General features: G+C 44.6%; 2 protein-coding genes and 1 long non-coding RNA gene across 7 annotated transcripts in view; 1 reads left to right on the forward strand and 2 right to left on the reverse strand.

Moving 5' to 3' along the window:
* Positions 1 to 2,352, reverse strand: part of LOC119436329 (uncharacterized) — an 89,837-nt gene extending 87,485 nt beyond the window's left edge. For all 3 annotated transcript variants that reach the window (XM_049657068.1, XM_037703154.2, XM_037703153.2), the window contains exon 1: positions 2,098 to 2,352. In XM_049657068.1, coding sequence (XP_049513025.1) covers positions 2,098 to 2,110 — 13 coding nt within the window. In that variant the 5' untranslated portion in view covers positions 2,111 to 2,352. The remainder of the gene's footprint in view (positions 1 to 2,097) is intronic.
* A 2,262-nt stretch (positions 2,353 to 4,614) lies between these two features.
* On the forward strand, positions 4,615 to 6,590 carry LOC119450692 (uncharacterized). Its single transcript, XR_005191456.2, has 4 exons — positions 4,615 to 5,032; positions 5,126 to 5,333; positions 5,402 to 5,458; positions 6,000 to 6,590. It is a non-coding gene; the product is annotated as an uncharacterized LOC119450692 (long non-coding RNA).
* Positions 6,591 to 9,563: 2,973 nt separating this feature from the next.
* Positions 9,564 to 18,649, reverse strand: part of LOC119436331 (probable RNA-binding protein 18) — a 33,740-nt gene continuing 24,654 nt past the window's right edge. For 2 of the 3 annotated variants that reach the window (XM_037703155.2, XM_049657080.1), the window contains exon 5: positions 9,564 to 10,006. In XM_037703155.2, the coding sequence (XP_037559083.1) occupies positions 9,823 to 10,006 (184 nt within the window). In that variant the 3' untranslated portion in view covers positions 9,564 to 9,822. Of the gene's footprint in view, positions 10,007 to 12,951; positions 13,131 to 18,649 lie in introns of all 3 variants that reach the window. The other variant, XM_049657082.1, reaches the window with a different exon arrangement.

Here is an 18,649-nt window from a genome sequence, read left to right on the forward strand (position 1 = left end):
ATAAACTTAAAACTTCGGCTTATGGTGGCCCTTTACCTAATATTGTTTCATTCCTACACACTGCAGCAAAGGTTCAAGAGGGCAGACATTTGGCTTGGCCAAAATATTGACCCTTTTCGCGGTGATCCCGTGCTGCCATGTTTGAACATGTGGCGACACGTCCATTGCTTGCCTCAACTGCCTCCGTTGCCTCCTTGTTTACAATGGAAGTGTATGACGCCGGCGCACCTCTGTTTTCGGAGATATCGTAGACGGTGACTAGGTGGACGACACGAAGCTTTGATCACAGCTTCACAGAACATGCAAAAGCGCTTTCGGAGCTGATTAAGCTATGTCCAAACGGCGCAAGCAGCGTATATGGTGCTTGTTCCAAAAGCGGGGCTAAATATGTATTCCAAGCTATCCAAGCTTCCCGATTATGAATTCATTCAGGATTAGTGTGTTTTGCTCTTTGTTCTTTATTCTTGCTGCGCACAAGGCTTGAAACGTAGCTGTTTTGTACATTGGGTACCTTGTAGCAAATATATATTACAGGTAGCAACTCGCTTACTCTTGTGGACCGTCACGAAACATTCAGCTTTGACCATTCGTGCACCATAGGTGTAGTCCGTCATTTATTGTGCGTATACAGTACGCATATATTCAAGTGCGCGCCCATTCACTTATTCTTGATATGGTGGCGATAGAGTGGGCGAGTGGGCGTAATAAGTTTTCCTGCCATTTGGGACAGATGTGTATAGATAACGTGCGCGAAACCTACTATGACAGGAAGCGGCGCTACTCCCTTTGTCATTGTTTAATGAGCGGTACTCACTCTTGCCGACGTTCTGGGGATGAAGCCCTTTCTTTGAAGGTTAGCGATACAAGGCTGGCGGATGAGCAAATTTCTGTATCCTCGAGGAAAGCCGTACATTACGAAGTGCCGGTAACATGTTCGAACAGTTGCAGCAGCCGTCCGCGAACTTGGCCAAACAGATTCATTCTATTCCTGAACATGCCAGTCACTATTTTTGCAGCCAACTACTTCACACATCTTCAATCCACATGATTCAATCTAGCATGATTGGAGCACAGTGAGTTAGCGAAAACTCAGTTGCATTTCCTACAGCTGATCGCACAGAAGCAAGGTAGAAGCGGTAATGGTTTCGTATTCGTGCGCGGTCGCTGAGGAGAGGTATGGCGCGTCGCCGTGAGTGCCATCTCGTTTCTCTAAAACAAACTGCTCCGCGAAAAGGGTCAATAAGAACAGAGGACTAACAGTAGGAGCAATATCCCCTATTTAAAAGACTGCACAATACTCAGGAAACCTTCAACACCCAAAATGATGAGAAAACAGTGGGTAACATGATGGGGCGAAGTGCAAGTTTATCAAAAACTAAGAAGCCATATAGAAACGCGGCGTAAATTACAGAAAAGTGCGCTGGCATGGCTGAATTGGTCGTCGACGCTTTTGCCACTGTGTGGTGGCAAGACCTCTCACCATTCCAGTGACGTTCACGCACTGCTTAACAAGTCACGACTACAATTCAATCAATTATGGGGTTTTACGTGCCAAGACCAAGACCTGATTAAGAGACACGCCGTAGTGGGGGACGCCGGAACAATTTGGACCAACTGGGGTTCTTTAACGAGCACTTAGATCTAAGTACACAGGCGTTTTCGCATATCGACGACTGCAATTGATTGCCATCGCCAAGGGCTTAAAGCTACTGAGAAAATAATGTTAATAACAACGCAACATGTTGCTATTAGGATAAGTCAATGGACATCACCGGCGTTTTCGGTTACAAAAAATTTTGTCGGAGACGGGATGATCAGGCCAAAGATTGCGAGCAGGCCACGGTACAACGTGAGGCTATCGTTCAATGGCAAGATGGTCGACCTATGGTTGATCCGCGGAATGGTACGTGAAGCATTAGTAGGAGTAACAGGCCCTTGCGACGCGACTTCTATGCTGGCAAAACAAGCACTGCGTTGTTCGACTTTTGAGCTATAAAACCGTTAACACGCATCAAGTCAGGGTGTCAGAACACATCTTAATTTCCTGTCAACTTTTAACAGCAAACACACGGATTCTCAATCTCGCGAGTGACTTACCAGAGGCCCCCATGACTCCAACAGTACGCGAAGTTTCGCACAACAGGCCGTTACAGGGCGTCTATACACTGAATACGGAGTACGAGATCATTTCCTTTGATAGCTGCGTGGAGGCGACGGGGTGAGAAAAACACACTAATGTTCAACAAACCCCGCACGGCGTTCATTCGACTCAAAAGGTAGCGTGTTTTCTGTGGTAGCGTCATAGAATAAAAGAACGGTAGCGTCTCGTACGCCGCGCGCCTTCCCAGACAAACCAACTCCGGCAACGCACGGAAGTGACGTCACTATAATAAAATTAACTAAAAACAATCAAAATACATCAAATCTTACAATACAATGCGTTGAACTTACGTTAATGCGTTAATTAATGTACAAATTTTAATTAAGGACATCAACAATCTATTACTGCGTTGCTGCATAATAATAGGCGCGAGACTAAATATTGACCGCAACATCGCCCAAGGTTAGCGGTATAGAAAACACCATGCTGGCAACTATGGAGTTTTTTGGCCGGCGCTACGGTGGCTAGATGGGTAGGTGTGCCGACCGAGCGTAGTTCACCACTTCTCCGCATCATGACGCAAAATTGGCGCTGCGGACAGTAGAAAGGTTCAGCGGCGCGCAACGGTGGCTGCGCTGTGTAGACGAGCTGCGTGTCTGATAGTATCGCTTGCCTCTGATTGTATCTTTGAAGTGCGCGTTATAATACCGTTCTGAGCAGTGTAGGCCAAGCCAGAATGAGGAACTTGTTGTTGTCGTCTAGTCAGAAAAAACGAAATGCTGAAGTAAATTTTCTAGCTTGGCGATTGGTCACATTTATTGGTACAAATGCGGCGCTCCAGCCCATTGCATTAAATACGTAGATGCATTTCTTTCCATGCATAACACAATACTGCAGTGGTTTTATACGGTATATGGAAACGTGTTTACGTGAAATTTAGTAATTTCTTATGTTTCAATTTCGAGAAATCTAGCTATTATGTTTATTGCTGCCTCAGTTACGGTATTTAAGTTGTTACGAGACGAATTGTGTTGGTAAGTGCACATGGTTCACTGTTTGGTTCCAATAAAATAAAGCAATACGTCTTGGGCTACATTCAAGAATATATTTAAAATACAAGAAACGCTCTCATAACTTTAGTCAGCAGATGCACCAACATAAATAGCCTAGCGCGCCAGCAACGTCTCAACGTTGGTCCACCACATCATAACATTATTCACAGCACACGCCTCCGCTTCAGGTGATTCCTCTTCTCCCTGTTGCTTTCGCGCCCCATGTTCTTGTCCTTGACAAGAAAGTAAAGGAGCATAATTGAATAGAATTTCACAACATCTTTTGTTAGCTCTTTCTTGTGCCGCTCACAGCCGATATTTGGAGGATTCAGCTGCAGAAAGGATGCAAAGTCGGCGATACTGTTCCTTCGTAACTCATATTTAAACTGAAGCACAGCTTGAAGGCGTTTTCGAGCGATGCTACCAGTTTTTTAGTGCTTCAGAAGGGAGCAACAGCCCTGACCTACTCATTCTGTTGAATTCAGTAATGTCCCTGAGCAATCGCAGCACTTGGTTCTTTGCAGGAACTTTCTTGCTACATAGCCTGCTATATAGAATATAAGCATCGAGTCACTTTTCTTTTCCCTGTAGCAGCGCAGCGCTGCTCGATGTCGCAGGCGCTGAGCACCTCATGTGCGGCTTGCAAATTTCCAATGTCGAGGAGCTCATCGACGTACGCTTTTCGGTGTACGGCTTGCTCATAAACTTCGCCGATACTGAGCAAGCTACTGAGCAGCCCGGGGCGAACATTTCCGCTGTCAGACAGCGGAACAATTCCACTGTCTTTCTCACAAATTTAGAGCCCGACTTGCAGTTTGGAGCGAAGCAGTGGGTCTCCTTGGTGGTCTTCTTTGGTGGAGCAACGCCGCCGCTAATCTCGCCGGTCATCTTTCCTACCTGGAACATTCCACATCGCTTAGGAACTTACAAACAGTACGAGAGATGCGGAGCTCTTCACCTTTGAAACTGACACGAACAGATGACATACAACTATTCCAATACGGGCTTTATTTTTTTTGCTCGCCGCCAGTCCGCCAGCCCCCTGTAGCAGACGACGCGCGCCGCTGAACCTTTCTACTGTCCGCAGCGCCAATTTTGCGTCATGATGCGGAGAAGCGGTGAACTACGCTCCAGAAGCGGCGGTCGGCACACCTACCCATCTAGCCACCGTACCGGCGCTGTGACTTCAGGAAACGGCTGAACACCTCATACGGGGCTGATTTTTTCAAAGCATTGGGGTTTAGGGACAGTGAAGGCAAAATAGACTTTAAGCGGGTAGAAATAACGAAACAGAGGTTATCTGATTGGTGGATAAAATCAAGGCAGGGGTGAAATTTCACCCACCACAAAGTACAAATTATATAAGTTAATAGTCATGGCTAGGTGGCGTATGCCACCGCCCGATTTAAAGGGTTCAGCCTCATCCATCCATCCATCGTGGGCTTTCTCCGCTGCGGAAGCCGCGCCAAGGCGGCGGGCGTCTGTTACGAGCCTGATATTATTGCGATAGCAATTATATGGACACTTCAACAGTATTTCAGCCGTCGGCGTCGTCGTCGCCGTGAGGTTCCGTATAGATTCCAAGGGCGATAAAATCGTCGCTGCGCGCCGTATGCGCGAGCGAAAGCGCGCGGGGGACGCGCGCTATCACGGAGAGCGAACGCTCGGCGGAAAGCACACGCGACCGTTACCTGCTACAACTTGCACGCCACTTTTGTTTTGGCGCACCCGTGCATCTTTTGTGTCCAGGGCAGATATATTTTCAATAGTGTTATGAAGATTTTGTGCAATTAAAAATTAATCCGCATAATTACACGCACAATAAACATCAGGCCTGAAACTTTACAGACTGCTGAGCATCTTTTGAAGTGCGAAGCAGGTAATGAACTGTAATTTTCTTACATTCTTGTCACCCATAAATCGTTGTCAAGGTTTGTATGCTGTTATAAATTTGTTTTTTATCTTGCTGTAGGGCACATTTTGGAACGGAAATAAAGAGTTCAATGGTGGCTAAGCAGCCATATTTTTCAACAGTTGTGTGCGCATGCACCAATCAAACTTAAGGTAAGCATGCTAGTCTTGACTGTTTTGTTGACTGTCTCTTTTTATTTCCTATGTAGTAATTTTACTCTCACGGAACCACAAGGCCTGCTGGCTTCCATTGTTTTTGTCTAATTAAGGTAAGTCACATGGTTGAAAGCCAGACGTTGACTGTTTTGTTGACTGTCTCTTTTTATTTCCTATGCAGCAATTTTGCTCTTTCACGGAACCACAAGGCCTGCTGGCTTCCATTGTTTTTGTCTAGGTAAGGTGAGTCGCATGCTTGCAAGCCAGAGCCTGAATGTATACTTATTCGGTCGCTGATTAGTTGAAAGTGTTTCAGGGTCCCTTTATGAAGAGAATGGTTTTATTGGCATGTGGTACAATACCGCAGTGATATTGTAAGAGACACTCGGAAGGAGCAGTTGCCGGCCTTGATTGCCAGGCTAAGCCCACCTGTTGCTACAACCAACCAACACGACTACCTAAATAAAAGTAACATACTCTTGTAAGAGATTTGCTTGCAAACCATCTAACTGCTAATGACCTACTGCAAGTCGTGTGTGGATTAAACCATTTGCCAGTTTAATTTCACTCTACAGTAGCTTTTTCATATCATATCTGCAACTTAATTCTGAATGTCCTCGTACAGCATAAGATTTTGAGAGAAAGTATTGCTTAAATTTATAAAGTAAATGTGACCGAGGTAAAACGACGACACATATTTTGCTATTTGAAATACCGAATTGCACATCTTTATTGTAAATAAAGTGTGGCTTACTTTTTTCTTTACTGTTGTATTACAGAGCAAACTTCTGTGGGCAGCCAGTGGTATCCAAGAGGGAAGGGACCTGGATTCCTATGGTTACTGCAGCTACGTCTTATTTTATGTGGTCACCTTTTCTACTGTATTTAAAAATGTAAAATCATTCTGCATGTCCTTTAATTTATTAGTCAATAAAGCCGCTTTCTCACAATGTCAGGTAGTAATTTTTTCTGCATGTTATGCACATTTGCTTTGTATGTGTATTGCACATTTGATATATGTTAAAACATTTTATGCAAGTTATTATAAATAATATAATGCAATGCTTCAATTTAATTTTCAGTTCTATATAGTAACATGTGCACTATGAAGCTAGCATACGGATGCATGGTATGCTGAAGAAGTGGCCATTCATTTTGCTTACCACGTCACTGTAGCTATAGGACGACAATCTATAAATGCTGCTTTAAAGACAGCTATAAAAGCCTGAATATTGTTTCTGAAGCCATTATACGTTACGACTTTGGAAAAAATATGTAGGCTTTTATAGCTTAAGAATTTTGTTAGACGTCCCCAGAATTCTGTTATAATTTATAACAGGATTCTGGAAACGTCTAATAAAATTCTTAAATTGTTCGTAAAGATGTATTATAAAAGCCTGCATAATGTTTCCGAAGCCATTATTACAGAATTATGGGAATGTCTAATGCAATTCTTGAAGTAGTTCTTGTCGAGATGTTTATTAGCCAACTTTTAGCGTAACGTTAGCAGGGCTCACTGAAGTACCTGTAGACGTCCACGGCTAGAAAATGTCTTGACCAGGACAGCTATTACACTTTTGAATTATCCGTTCAAGAAATCTTTTAGACATCAAATAGCTGCTTGTGCATTTCGTGGGTTGGAATCGGAACAACCTCTCTGTTGACCACATGGGTGAAACCGCGCTGAATGAAATGTTCTTGAAAGTGTCTCTTGCACACAACTGATTTCGGCAGCAGTTGCTTGTCCTATTGATGAAGGGCCAGTTACGTTTCCTAAAAAGGTCAGGGTCTTTTGGTGCCTAAAACAAGGCTATTTTAGGACTCTTCCTCAAATATTTAGAACCCGACTTGCAGTTCGAAGCAAAGCAATAAGTGTCCTTGGTGGTCTTCGTTGGTGGAGCAATACCACCACTAATGTCGTTGGTCAATTTTCCGATCGGGAACATTACACATCTCTTAGGAACTTTCAAACAGTAAAAGAGACCCGGTGCTCGTCACCTTTCAAACTCGCACAAACACACGACATACTATTCCAATACTGGCTTTATCTTTTGAGCGCCGTCTGCCACGTGTAGCAGACGACGCGCTGCGGAACCGTTATACTGACTGCAGCGCCAATTTTACGTCATGACGCGGAGAAGCAGTGACCTACGCTCCAGACGCGCCGGTTGGCACACCTACCCATCTCATGGTGACCCATCTAGCCACCGTAGTCGTGTCCCCCCTTAAAATATGCACTGATTGAAGACAGCACAAAGGAGGCTTCCACGCACCTTTTGTGGAATCTTTCAGAATGTTGCCCAAACAGTTCATGCTAAATCATCACACAGTAAAGCGAATGCAGAACACACCACTTGCTGAGCCAGGAAGTGAATGTGCAACCTCTCCATTCTTGAAATGGGTCGTCTGGTGGCGACACAAATTCATCAGTGCCAGCATGTGCTAAGAGTAGCCAGTACTGTTACCATGCATATTATTGACAAATTACTGTTATAACTTAACACCCAAGATGTGCATGCCACAAATTTGTGCACAATACCATAGACAGATCACCACTAAAGATGCTGATAAACCAGAGCAGAAGGATGGCACAAACCCATCAGATGTCGAAGTCAAATACTACAACAAATTTAGAGACATTACACGCCTATTTCATTCTACAGAAAGACGAGTTCATTGACTCTGTCGAGGTGTTCACTGATTGTTTGATTTATTTATTTACGAGGTTTAATGTCTCAAAGCAATGCCAGGGCTATGGGGATGCCATAGTGGAGCACTCCAGATTAACTCATGTTAATGTGCATAAGTACACGGGCATTTCTGCATTCTGCCCCCATCAGAATATGGCCATCACATCGGGGAGGCAGACCTGCCACCTTGTACTCAGCAGCAGAATGCTATAGTTTTTGTGCCACCACAACAGGTCGGTCAAAGTGCATTCCTACGGGAAGCAGTAAGTGGTTGAAGTGTGAAGTGACAATTCACTGATGAATTGAGTGATAGCGAAAGGTAATAGCAAAGGTAAGAGAAGTTAAGCAGCTGTTAAAGCAATGGTAAAGCCAAGTGCAAGCAATTAATTTAATGACTTCAGTGAGAAAAAATTAAATTCGGGGGTTTTACATGCCAAAACCACAATATGATTATGAGGCACACCGTAGTGGGGGACTGGATGAATTTTGACCACCTGAAGTTCTTTAACGTGCACTCAATGCACAATACACCGGTATTTTTACATTTCGCCCCCATCGACATGCGGCCGCCATGGCCGGGATTCGATCCCACGCCCTCAGGCTTAGCAGTGCAACACCAAAGCCACTACGCCACCACGGCGGGTACTTCAGTCAGTACTTTTGTCAGCTACAGCTGTCGGTGTGATGGCAAGGTATCATGTGCAACTCAGGATGTTATGCTTAACATATTTAAAAGCCTAGGTGTCAAAACAATTTCTAAGCATTTGTTGATGTTCCCTAGCACGCAAAAAATCACTGATTTCGTGTAGCATAAGTTGATGTTAAAGACTGCATACCTAGCCAGCCTTTAACCACTTCAGGCACCAATTAATTCTGCGAGTAGAAAATGTAGTTTACCACATTTCTTGCGTCTTCAGAGTCACGAAACCATAGAGATACCAAATGGATTAAGTTTTAAATTCCTCACCGAGTTCTGCTGTTTACGGAATGTGGACTCCATGCAAGAACTCTTAAAAGGAATGTCAGACATGAGAACCTATTTATGTCTTAGCATACTAGGAATGCACCTACCCACCCACTTGAAAAAATATGCCCGATTTAAAACAATGTGAAAAACAAAAGAAGTGAACCCGCTACACAATATACTGATACTGAGAGCAAACACCCAGTCATCTTCCCAACTTGTTTTACTAAAACACTTTACACATGTTACTCAAATTTGCAGCACAGCTCCAATCAAAAGTGTTATTGAGATGTATGCAAGGCATTTTAAGTAAAATTATTTTCAACAAGAGTGTTTACTTCTGACGCACTATCATGGCATGCTTAATTGTGCACGCCACGTCTGTAGGGGATAACTGCATTACAGTGCAATATTGCACAGGTTCCTATGACATGCTTTAGATAGTATCAGATGAAAAGCTATACACTACATAGCATGATAAACTGTACTGCCACTTGCCTGGTGAAATGTTGACTCTATTCTCCGGGCAATCGAAACTAGAACTAATCATTGCAATTAAAATCAGAATTATGCAATTCAGCAGTGCGGCTAAGGCTAACAGAAACACATTGAGGCTTCAGGAAATGGGCACACAAGAAGTCTATGTCGGGACTCTCAATCCCACTTTGGGCAACAAGAAATACATAATCTTTTTAATACAGCTGCCTTCAGTGTATCTTTTATGTTCCAGCTTTCTCAAGTCACAATGCAAAGTGAGTCCAGGAGCACATGAGCACATATTCAGGGAGGTTTCGCAACAGACTTCTCTGTAAAAAGCAACGAACAGAGGGCTTGGGATTTTGTACAATCAAATGCTGAAAAATGGTTTGAAGATGGAAGTCTTGGGTGAGGTGACAAGATTCATGTTGCAGTTCTACTGTACTATACACATAGCACAGTGGTATAATGTCATCTTGACATCTTCTGGGGTCGCTTGTATGTTCTTGGCTGGTACTGGGTCACGGGCTGCCTCACTGCTGCAAGCTGTGATGGGGCAGGGGGTGTAGCGAGCAAGCACTGACCTAGGTCTCTCTCTTTGTCTCTTTCCATGGCTCGCAGCTTGGCTTCAATTGCGTGAATCTGGCTGTTTACACTGCATGAAAACATACAACATTTAAATGCAAGCAAAACAGGATCCCGTAGCAAAAACAACCTGCCTGGTATAGGAGGCTCTAGTTTGGTCAATGTCAGTCACATTTCAGCTAAATTGGTGTTACTTTATATGCAACACACTATAATATACTTTGTAATACGTGCAGCCATGCAGGCTGCAAGACCAGCAGTTTGCAAATACATAAGCAGTTCCGTTACAATAGGCATGCAGTGCAACAGTAACAGAACATCGTAATCATCTTAGTCAGGAGTCAATTATGCCTGACAAAGTTAAACAAAGTCTGTTACAAATCCGAGGAGTCGGAAATCTCGGAAGTAGAATTTCCTTTCTCTGTGCTGCTGTGTCGGAGAAAACTAGTGTGATCATTGCAGAATTCATTTGTCAGCAAATAGGAACTCGATTTGTCCTGCGCTGTGTATATGCAAGTATAGTGCAATGCAACTCGTGAAAATGAACGTCGTCTTGCTCTATATAGCGAATAGTCAAGACTGGCGGTTGCACGCGCTGTAGCTGCAAGCATGGTCAACATGGTGTTGTTGGCTAGCACGATCTGAACGCAGCAATACTGTCGCTGACGGCTCCTTGTGCGATAAAAAGTTTCTCGGTGTGAACGTGCCATAAGAGTACCACCAGTGATTTCCCTACACTTCCTGTAGGAAGGGGGGGGGGGGGTGCACACACCCCCTTGTTCTTCTGAATTTCTGTCCCTTATCTCATAACGATGTTGTTTTATGTGCAACAGGGAATTTTGTTTAATATCGCCGGAAGGAGGGCATGTACGCGAAAGGACACATCGTCCATGGTTGGCTTATGGTGGAAGAAACCATGACTTCCACGTAAAGGAAAGTATGGCAAATAGGATGACCGCCTGGGCTTCAAAGTGCCAGGGCCAGGGCACAAGCATGGGAAGCGTGCAGCAGGACAGGAGGAATTTGAATGCGGAGTGGAACATCTTCCAACGACTGAAAGAGGATTTGAAATCCACAGCATTCCTATCTTAGATTCTCATTGTTACCTACTTCGATCATCGCTGTATGTTTCCCCAAGTTGCAAGACGTTGTAGGTCATCTTTTGATGCTACCGATCACCACAGCCACCGCTGAGCGCTCCTATTTGGCCCTCAGCCGGGTATTGTTTTCAGAAAGAAGCAACCTCCTCCCTAACCACATGAATGAGCTGCTGAGCATCACCAATAAAGGCCCGGAACTGCCACATGCCTGCCACTGACAATGACCAACATGTTTTTATCGATCTTATTGAAAAAGTTGTGGGAAACCCAGGCAAATGTAACCGTTTGGAGTGTGGTTGAGAAATGCGCATATATATATATATATATATATATATATATATATTTGTGGTGGTTTAGCTTTTTTATTAGTAGGAAGTATATAGATGTCTTGGTTTATAATTTTTTTTACTAATTGTTGTGTGAATGGTCGCGGGATGTGCAAAGTGTCTGTGCCTGTACATATTCAACCAATTGTTCTGTGTAGCAGCCGTTGGCATCTAGATGTGTCAATGTTATGCAAATTGTCATGGCTCATATCATAATTCCAATATACACCTTCTGCGTGTGTGTACATGTGTTGAGCATGAATTAGACTCCCTGATGTTTATGTAGAGGACACATCTTATGTAGCAAAATCATTCTTCAGTTTTGTCTGTTTATAAATATGACTTTATTCCTTGTGTAAAGTGAATTAATTGTTCACAATCTTTGTCATGAGGGTTGGAGTCTTAAATGTTAACATGCTAGTGCTATGCGACACATTGACACAGATAAATTAAATATGGCTACCACCCCCTTAATGTCAATTCCAGGGGAAACCACTGCATACCACCTAGACATAGCATATCTCTTATGTCAGCATGCTATATTAAAAGAGCTACAAGTGGCTTAACATTACCTCTTCTCAAGCCGCAGCATTCCCCTTCAATTTATATTCCATGCCACCATGGCTACGTCACGCTGCTTTGACCATAACGTGCAGTGATATGAGTGTTGTCTTTTTCTAGTTGACTTAAACCGAGTGTGATCTTGTATCTCTCTACGACACAGTTTTTCTTATTACTGTGGTGATATCGGCTTGAAATGAAGTTTACGTCCAGTACTCGCATTTTCTACAGCACGAGGCCACTGTAGTTTACTTACTACCTGTACACACCTGCAGCACAAAAAAATGAGCGCTGGTTGATTATGCAGTGCTGGTACCACTCATGTCTGCCACCAGAAGGAGACAATCTCTATGTGTGCCACAAGCAGCCATTAGCACTGCACTGTTAACTTTGCCGAATTTTTTCTCCCTCTCCTTCCCTTACTCCATGCAGCCTCACAAGCCTACCACAGAGCACAGCTTTTTGAAGGACTCTCTTTATTATTCTTTTTCTTGCATGAATGCACGCAAAAATGCACATAGCAGACAATCCATGTTCTCAGGCAGAAGTGCGCCATTGGTCGGAAGAAACATCTACATTTAGTGAATTTGTGTTTACTATTGCAGTACATATATAATATTAAAAACCTTAGTGGAAGTTAAGTTTCTTCTCCTCCAAGTCTTCCGGGCAGATCACTGTTCAAAGAATCTTCGTCACTGTCCGGCGACACTTCACACTCAGGGAGGCCAACTTAGGAAAACATTATCTTGTTATAGGACAAAGTAGCATACATCGACTACCCTCGGCCAATTATTGGCTCGCTCGCCTCCCTCTTCTCATTTCTGCACACTCTTTAAATACCCTTGTGAATTGAGGTGGCACCCTTATTTTAGGTCTCTTCGCTCAGTCAATCAGTTCTTTTCAAAGTAGGTGGGACCATCAACAATCCACACTGTGACTGCCCCCCTTTAGTCCAGTTTTTGGAACACATTTGGATCAACATCAATTAAACGAATGCCACATGGCCCACTTGCTCGAGGTTCACACACCTTGGTGCAGCTGGCCTGGTGCAATAGCATGCCCAACGAACACATAAATCGCCCCGTGAGCCACTAACCCCGGACAAGCTGCAGAATCAGACTCGCGTGCAACGTTGCTGCCAGGTCTTCGAGGCGGCGTTGCCACTCGTCTTTCTTTGTTGCGTCTTTTCTCGCTTACCAAGCATCTTCTGGAAGTAACAGGGGTGTTTTTGGTATTGTACAAGGGTAATTTCCTCTTGAGTGTCCCTTTAAAACCTAATCCTAGATTGCCATGGCTTTTGCAGAAAACAAGGATTACAAGGACCTACTCTACCGACTCAGGGCATTTGTGCAAAACCATAAAAATAATTACAGAGTCCCATTAAGTGAATAAAGAGCCTTACGAGTCTTAACCCTTTGTGGTCCGGTGTCGGGCAGAGCCCAACAACGCAACACGGCCGTAGCGGTCCGCTGTCGGGCACCGCCCGACAAGGAGGTTCGGGGGTTAAATTTCGCGGTTTTTCTCACTGCGATTCGAGCGCATTCTTTGTATACACAATGCGCCATCTCTTGAGGGCTAAATAAACTTTGTTGAAGCTTACTTCTCTTTGCACTAGGGTGCAGCACAATGTTCGGCACGGCTTCTGAATATTGGAGCGTTCTCACTTGTGCAGTAACAGCACGTTCACGCGGTTCGTTGAGAAGCATGACCACTTTTTCATCGCGTGCGTTTTACGGTGGCGCACTTAGTGAAAGCTTCTAGAGGTTTCCCTTGTCAATAGCTTTATTTTGAGGCGCACACAGCGACACCTGTAGTACCGCCGCAATCTCTTCTAACAGCTGGTGGGTGACGTGAGGGCTAGAGCCAAAAATCGGGGCCCGTCTGCGCGGAAGGAGTACGAGGAAAGGCTAGATGGGAGGAGCCATTTCAGCTACAAGCTCCCAGGCCGAAATAGCAAAGAGTGTGCTGTTTGTAGCGACCGAAAAACAAACGGAGGCAGGAGGGAAACTGTTTTTCTGCAAAACCTGCAGTAACAACCCTGGCCTGCACCCAGAAAAATGCTTCGAGCGGTATCACACGCTGCTCAAATATCGGTAGAGGAGTTGCCTGCAGAATGCAAAAGAAAAAAAAATATCCTATGAGTTTTTTGTCCACAGTTTGTGGTTTTTCATCGCAGCGCTATATAAACTGGCAAAATAGTTTCCGACCGGGACAGCCGGAAAGTGGGTAAAAGTTTCGGACTGCAAAGGGTTAAAGAGACACTAAAGGCAATTTATTTCAACGTGGACTGTTAGAATACCATACCAGAAACCTCAAAATGCTTATTTCGTGCCAAGACTTATTTTAAGAGAAAATTGTGTCTGAAGCATCTGCGTACCTCTAACGCAATTCAAATCGCCCGCCCGAGCGAGGAGTGGTGACGTCATGGCCATACAGTGACGTGCCGCTGGTGAGTAAAACGGCACCCGCAAACAGCGCTACGGCTTTTTTTTTTTTCCTTTTTTTTTGTGGAAAGCGCAAACGTGCGGCCAGAAACAGAGCCAAGACAGAGCCGATGGCAGTGTGAAAGCGGAAGTATGATGGCTAGCCACCATAGTGGAAGGTAAAGCGCGTGCTGAATCGTGAACAAGGTGATTGTCGACGCTCGTCGCAATGGACCAACTAGTTGACGACCCTGACAACGACACATTGGTTCGCGATGCTGGGCTCAATTTTAGCGATTTAAGCTCCAATGAGCGTGACATGCTGCTGAGGGCTCGCGCTGCCGGCGTCGTTGCCTACTACGACGGCGGCCTCGACACCGGCTCTTCCGAGCGCGAAAGCAGCGAGGACTCCAGCAATGCAACGTCGGGCGACGAAGCTGGTCACCGTCTGGACGTGCCGTCGCGACTCTCAAGCTGCTAGCAAATTCAAGTGCGAGTTTAGCGAGCCAGCAACACCAGTGCAGCACTACGCGATAACGAAACTTCTGAAACTCGAAAGCGCGTATGGCGCAGAGTCGGAGAAAACGAAACCTTTTGACCGCCTCGAGGTTATCAAGTGTAACGTCAAAAAGGTATTTTTTGTAAGAATCTAATAGAAGTAGACAAGTAGTATTTTCTTTCGTCCTATAATCCAAAGAAATAATCTTTTTAATACGAGTGGTTGAGTACTAGTGACATATCTTTCTTGAGGAGTGCCTTCGTCATCGGGTAAGTACCGGAATGTCCCTGGGGAGTCTCTTATCATGCCCTCCACTTACCTCAATTTGTCGATTACTAAAGCTCTATTCGCGATTATATTGACACCTTAGACATTCTAGAGCATTGTTCTATCACTTTAACTTGACTTCTTATTTGACTGAAGGATGCTGTGCTTACCAATATTCAGCACGGCGTATGGTGCTACCGTGAAAGGCTACAGAGAGATGAATTTCTCTAAACGAATGTCCCAGTTTATTATATGCTGCACAATGCTCCGCAGTATTGAGACTAAAGACAGCAAAGCTACGAGCCTTTGACATTTTGTCTCATGAACAAGGTGCTACATTGTTGACTACCTAGGGAAAGGCATGTCTCCTTTCTAATCTTGTCAGGTTGCTGGTCCCATTCAGAGGGATAGCTCTGACAGTGGATACTGAAAAAGCCTTTTTGCAGAGCACTGTCAGAGAAAAAGAGACACACTGAAATTTCTATGGTTCAAAAGTTTACCTTTGAAATAAACGAATGGAAGAGGGTGTGCCATTTATAACCAAGACTAACCCTTTCCTACTTAATGCCACCCTAAGACATGGCCTACAAAAGGCCGCTGAAGGACCCGAGCCCAGGACAGTTGCGATTCTTGTGGATTCTACAACTACAGCCTTCTGGTGGGAGCAGCAACAGAGGACAAGGCTGAGATTTTATTTTAGACCCATAAACATTTTTGGGCCTCTTGTGGCATGAAGCTAGGAAAATGGTTGTCCAACTAAAAGTGCTCACAGGACTTTTTGCTCTGCATAAAGAAGCCACTGACTCAAATGACACTTGTAAAGGTTCTTGGTCTTATCTGAGGAGGATGCTACTACGGTAAACACAAAATATGCGATCATTGTCTTGTGTAAAGAACGAATGTAAAAAAGTTCTTCGAACAATCACCAGGATATCACCAGGACAGTGGGAAAAATTGAACTCTGAGCTTACTGAACTGTGTTTACTGTACACCACTGGATTCTGCTAGACCAGACCATTGTTTCCCAAGTAAAAATTGTACACTGCACTATTTACGTGTGCAGCCTCTTATGAGAAATGTTCTTGTTGACATTCCTAGAAATTACGGTATGACCAGGTTTGCTCCTAGTAATACACTGACAATGCCAAAAATTTTTGCCTCTGGAAACTGCTCCAGCATGCAAGGCTTACAATTAAATTTGATATGTTGGAACAATACAATTACATTGTCAATGTTGCAAAACTAGACTAGTAAGCTGTTTAAAACATTGTGCATTTGGCTCATGTTAACTTGGAAAATTTAGTAATTCCCACAAGCTCTCCTCGCCAGCCTCAGCCTTATTATACCCCGCATCAAATTCCCATAAACTCAGAGGGCATTTGACCCTGCGCCAGTCATCACGCATCACACTTGCTGTCAAGCAATAAGCTCAGAATTGGGGGTAGCCCAGAAAAAAAAAAAAATAAAAAAAATACTGCGCCCTTGCTGTCTGCAAGCCCTTGCTAATGAGAAGCTGGCTTTCCCGCAAAGTTTTGATGTTTAGTGGCTAAGTGTGCTTTACAGGCGAAATTTCAGCAGCAGCACAAAAGTATAACAAAATTCAGCAAAATATTGCCCCCAATATTCTCAGATTAGATAGAAACAAATGCTACGAACCGTGTTTGCTCCCGCACAGCCAGCAATATATTCCAATATTTTCAAATATCTATTTTCCGAAACAAACTCGAATATTAAAAATATAATATTCGATAATATTCGAACTTTTCGAATATTTGCACACCCCTATTTTGCGGGAGTGGGTTTGGTGGACCTGCAAAAGTAGCTTCACGGACCCCCATTTGAGAACCACTGGTGTAGACTATTAAATTGCAGATGTAGCTGGTGGAGGATTCGCAGAATAAGAATTTTAGGCCAGACTTTACTTGTTATAGCGGCAGATATTGCTTCCATGCTAATGTTCTCTTGAAAAGCAAGAGGCTCTCGTCAATGGATGCATCCTGCTCAGGCACATAGGCTGCAAGGAAGGCATCATTCAGCCTTGAGATCACAGCTTCCACAGCCTGAGGTGCGGATGGGTATCTTTGTCCATGGTTTTCATGTTGAAGAGAAGGTAGCACATCAACGCCTGTAAGCGGTTCCTGCTTATGGCTTTTCGGAACACAGGTGTCGCCAAAACTTTTGTTGAGCAGTAAATCTCAATTTGAGATTATGCAATATTGCAATATTATGAGTACAAGGAATACAGTCAAACCTCATTAATACGTAGTCGGCCGAGAACAATGTTTAGGTAAGCACTTAACGATGTACGAATTAACCGCCAATGCCAGTTTAGCGGCTACTTACCGGCCGGAAAAGAACTACGTCATGATGCTTTCAAACACACTCACTCAGACAGGCTATATTTGCGGGTAGGCAGCTAAAAATCGGTAATCTTCACTTGTCGCCATGGCGGCCTTGCCGCGACGACGGCAACTTCGAACTCGATAAGGCCACGACCCACTTTGTCCATGAGGTCCCGCTTCACTAACTGAATTAGCACGGTGTAACGCGTGCACATGTCTCGCTCAATGACAGTGGAAATTTGGTATCAAAACGATGGAGTGAGGAGGCGCGGCAGCAGCAGCGTGCGGCACTCTCGCTTCAACGTGAACTAGACATCGAAAGCACAATGCATACCAAGCTACCGGCACTAGTTGCACGTTGTCTGCAGGCGCGGGCGCGCACTTTTTTCACGTCGCAGATCGCTTTCAAGATACAGTGGCCGCCGCCAAAGTGAACTCCTCCCTTGCTCGCCTCCCCCGCAACAGAAGCGAGCTTCCACCCCGCCTTTCTCCCTTGCGCGCGCGAGATTGAGTTGGTTGACTGGTTGACGCTCGCAAGCTTTCACTTGCACAGGCAGCATATGGCACGCGGTGACGATGTTGCAGTGTTTGGACTTTATACGGAACCTCAAAGCGATGTCCACGGTGACGGCAGAAATGCGCTTCGAAATAAAATGTGCTTCAGCGCGGTTACTGCTTGAATTGGATCCGACGGCGACAGCGACTTCGCACCCACTACAGGCAGCTTCTCCTCATTACCGGGAGCTAGTCTCGAGGGCCATGCTTTTGTGCGCAGCAATGGGCAGCAGCTGTATGAGCAGGAAAACGTCACGGTGGTCATGTTTGAAGTTCACTATCGCTGGCGACTGTCGTACGGGCGTCGCAGCTCAAGAATCGAACGTCTGCGCACAAGAGATTTTGCCGATTTTGTGCCTGTGCGTGTAGAACAAGAAAAAAAAAAAAAAAAATGTCGCAGTTTCGCCCGAAAGGCGAAGCATTGATTGCGATAGCAAATTAGTAGAGAGCTATTCGGAGTAGGGATAGTGGTCTTATCGGCTGCATAAACTTGGACACATTCGCTTACTAACCGAATTAACAATCGTGGTGTCAACGCGCACAAGAAAACATGAATGACCGCAGACGACTGTCGAAACACCGCAGCGGGCGAAGGCTTGCGTGGTCTATCGCTTCAATGGAAACTGAGCGGCGAATGCAC

This window comes from Dermacentor silvarum, chromosome 1, assembly GCF_013339745.2.
Source record: "Dermacentor silvarum isolate Dsil-2018 chromosome 1, BIME_Dsil_1.4, whole genome shotgun sequence".
Classification (NCBI taxonomy): Eukaryota; Metazoa; Arthropoda; class Arachnida; order Ixodida; family Ixodidae; genus Dermacentor; species Dermacentor silvarum.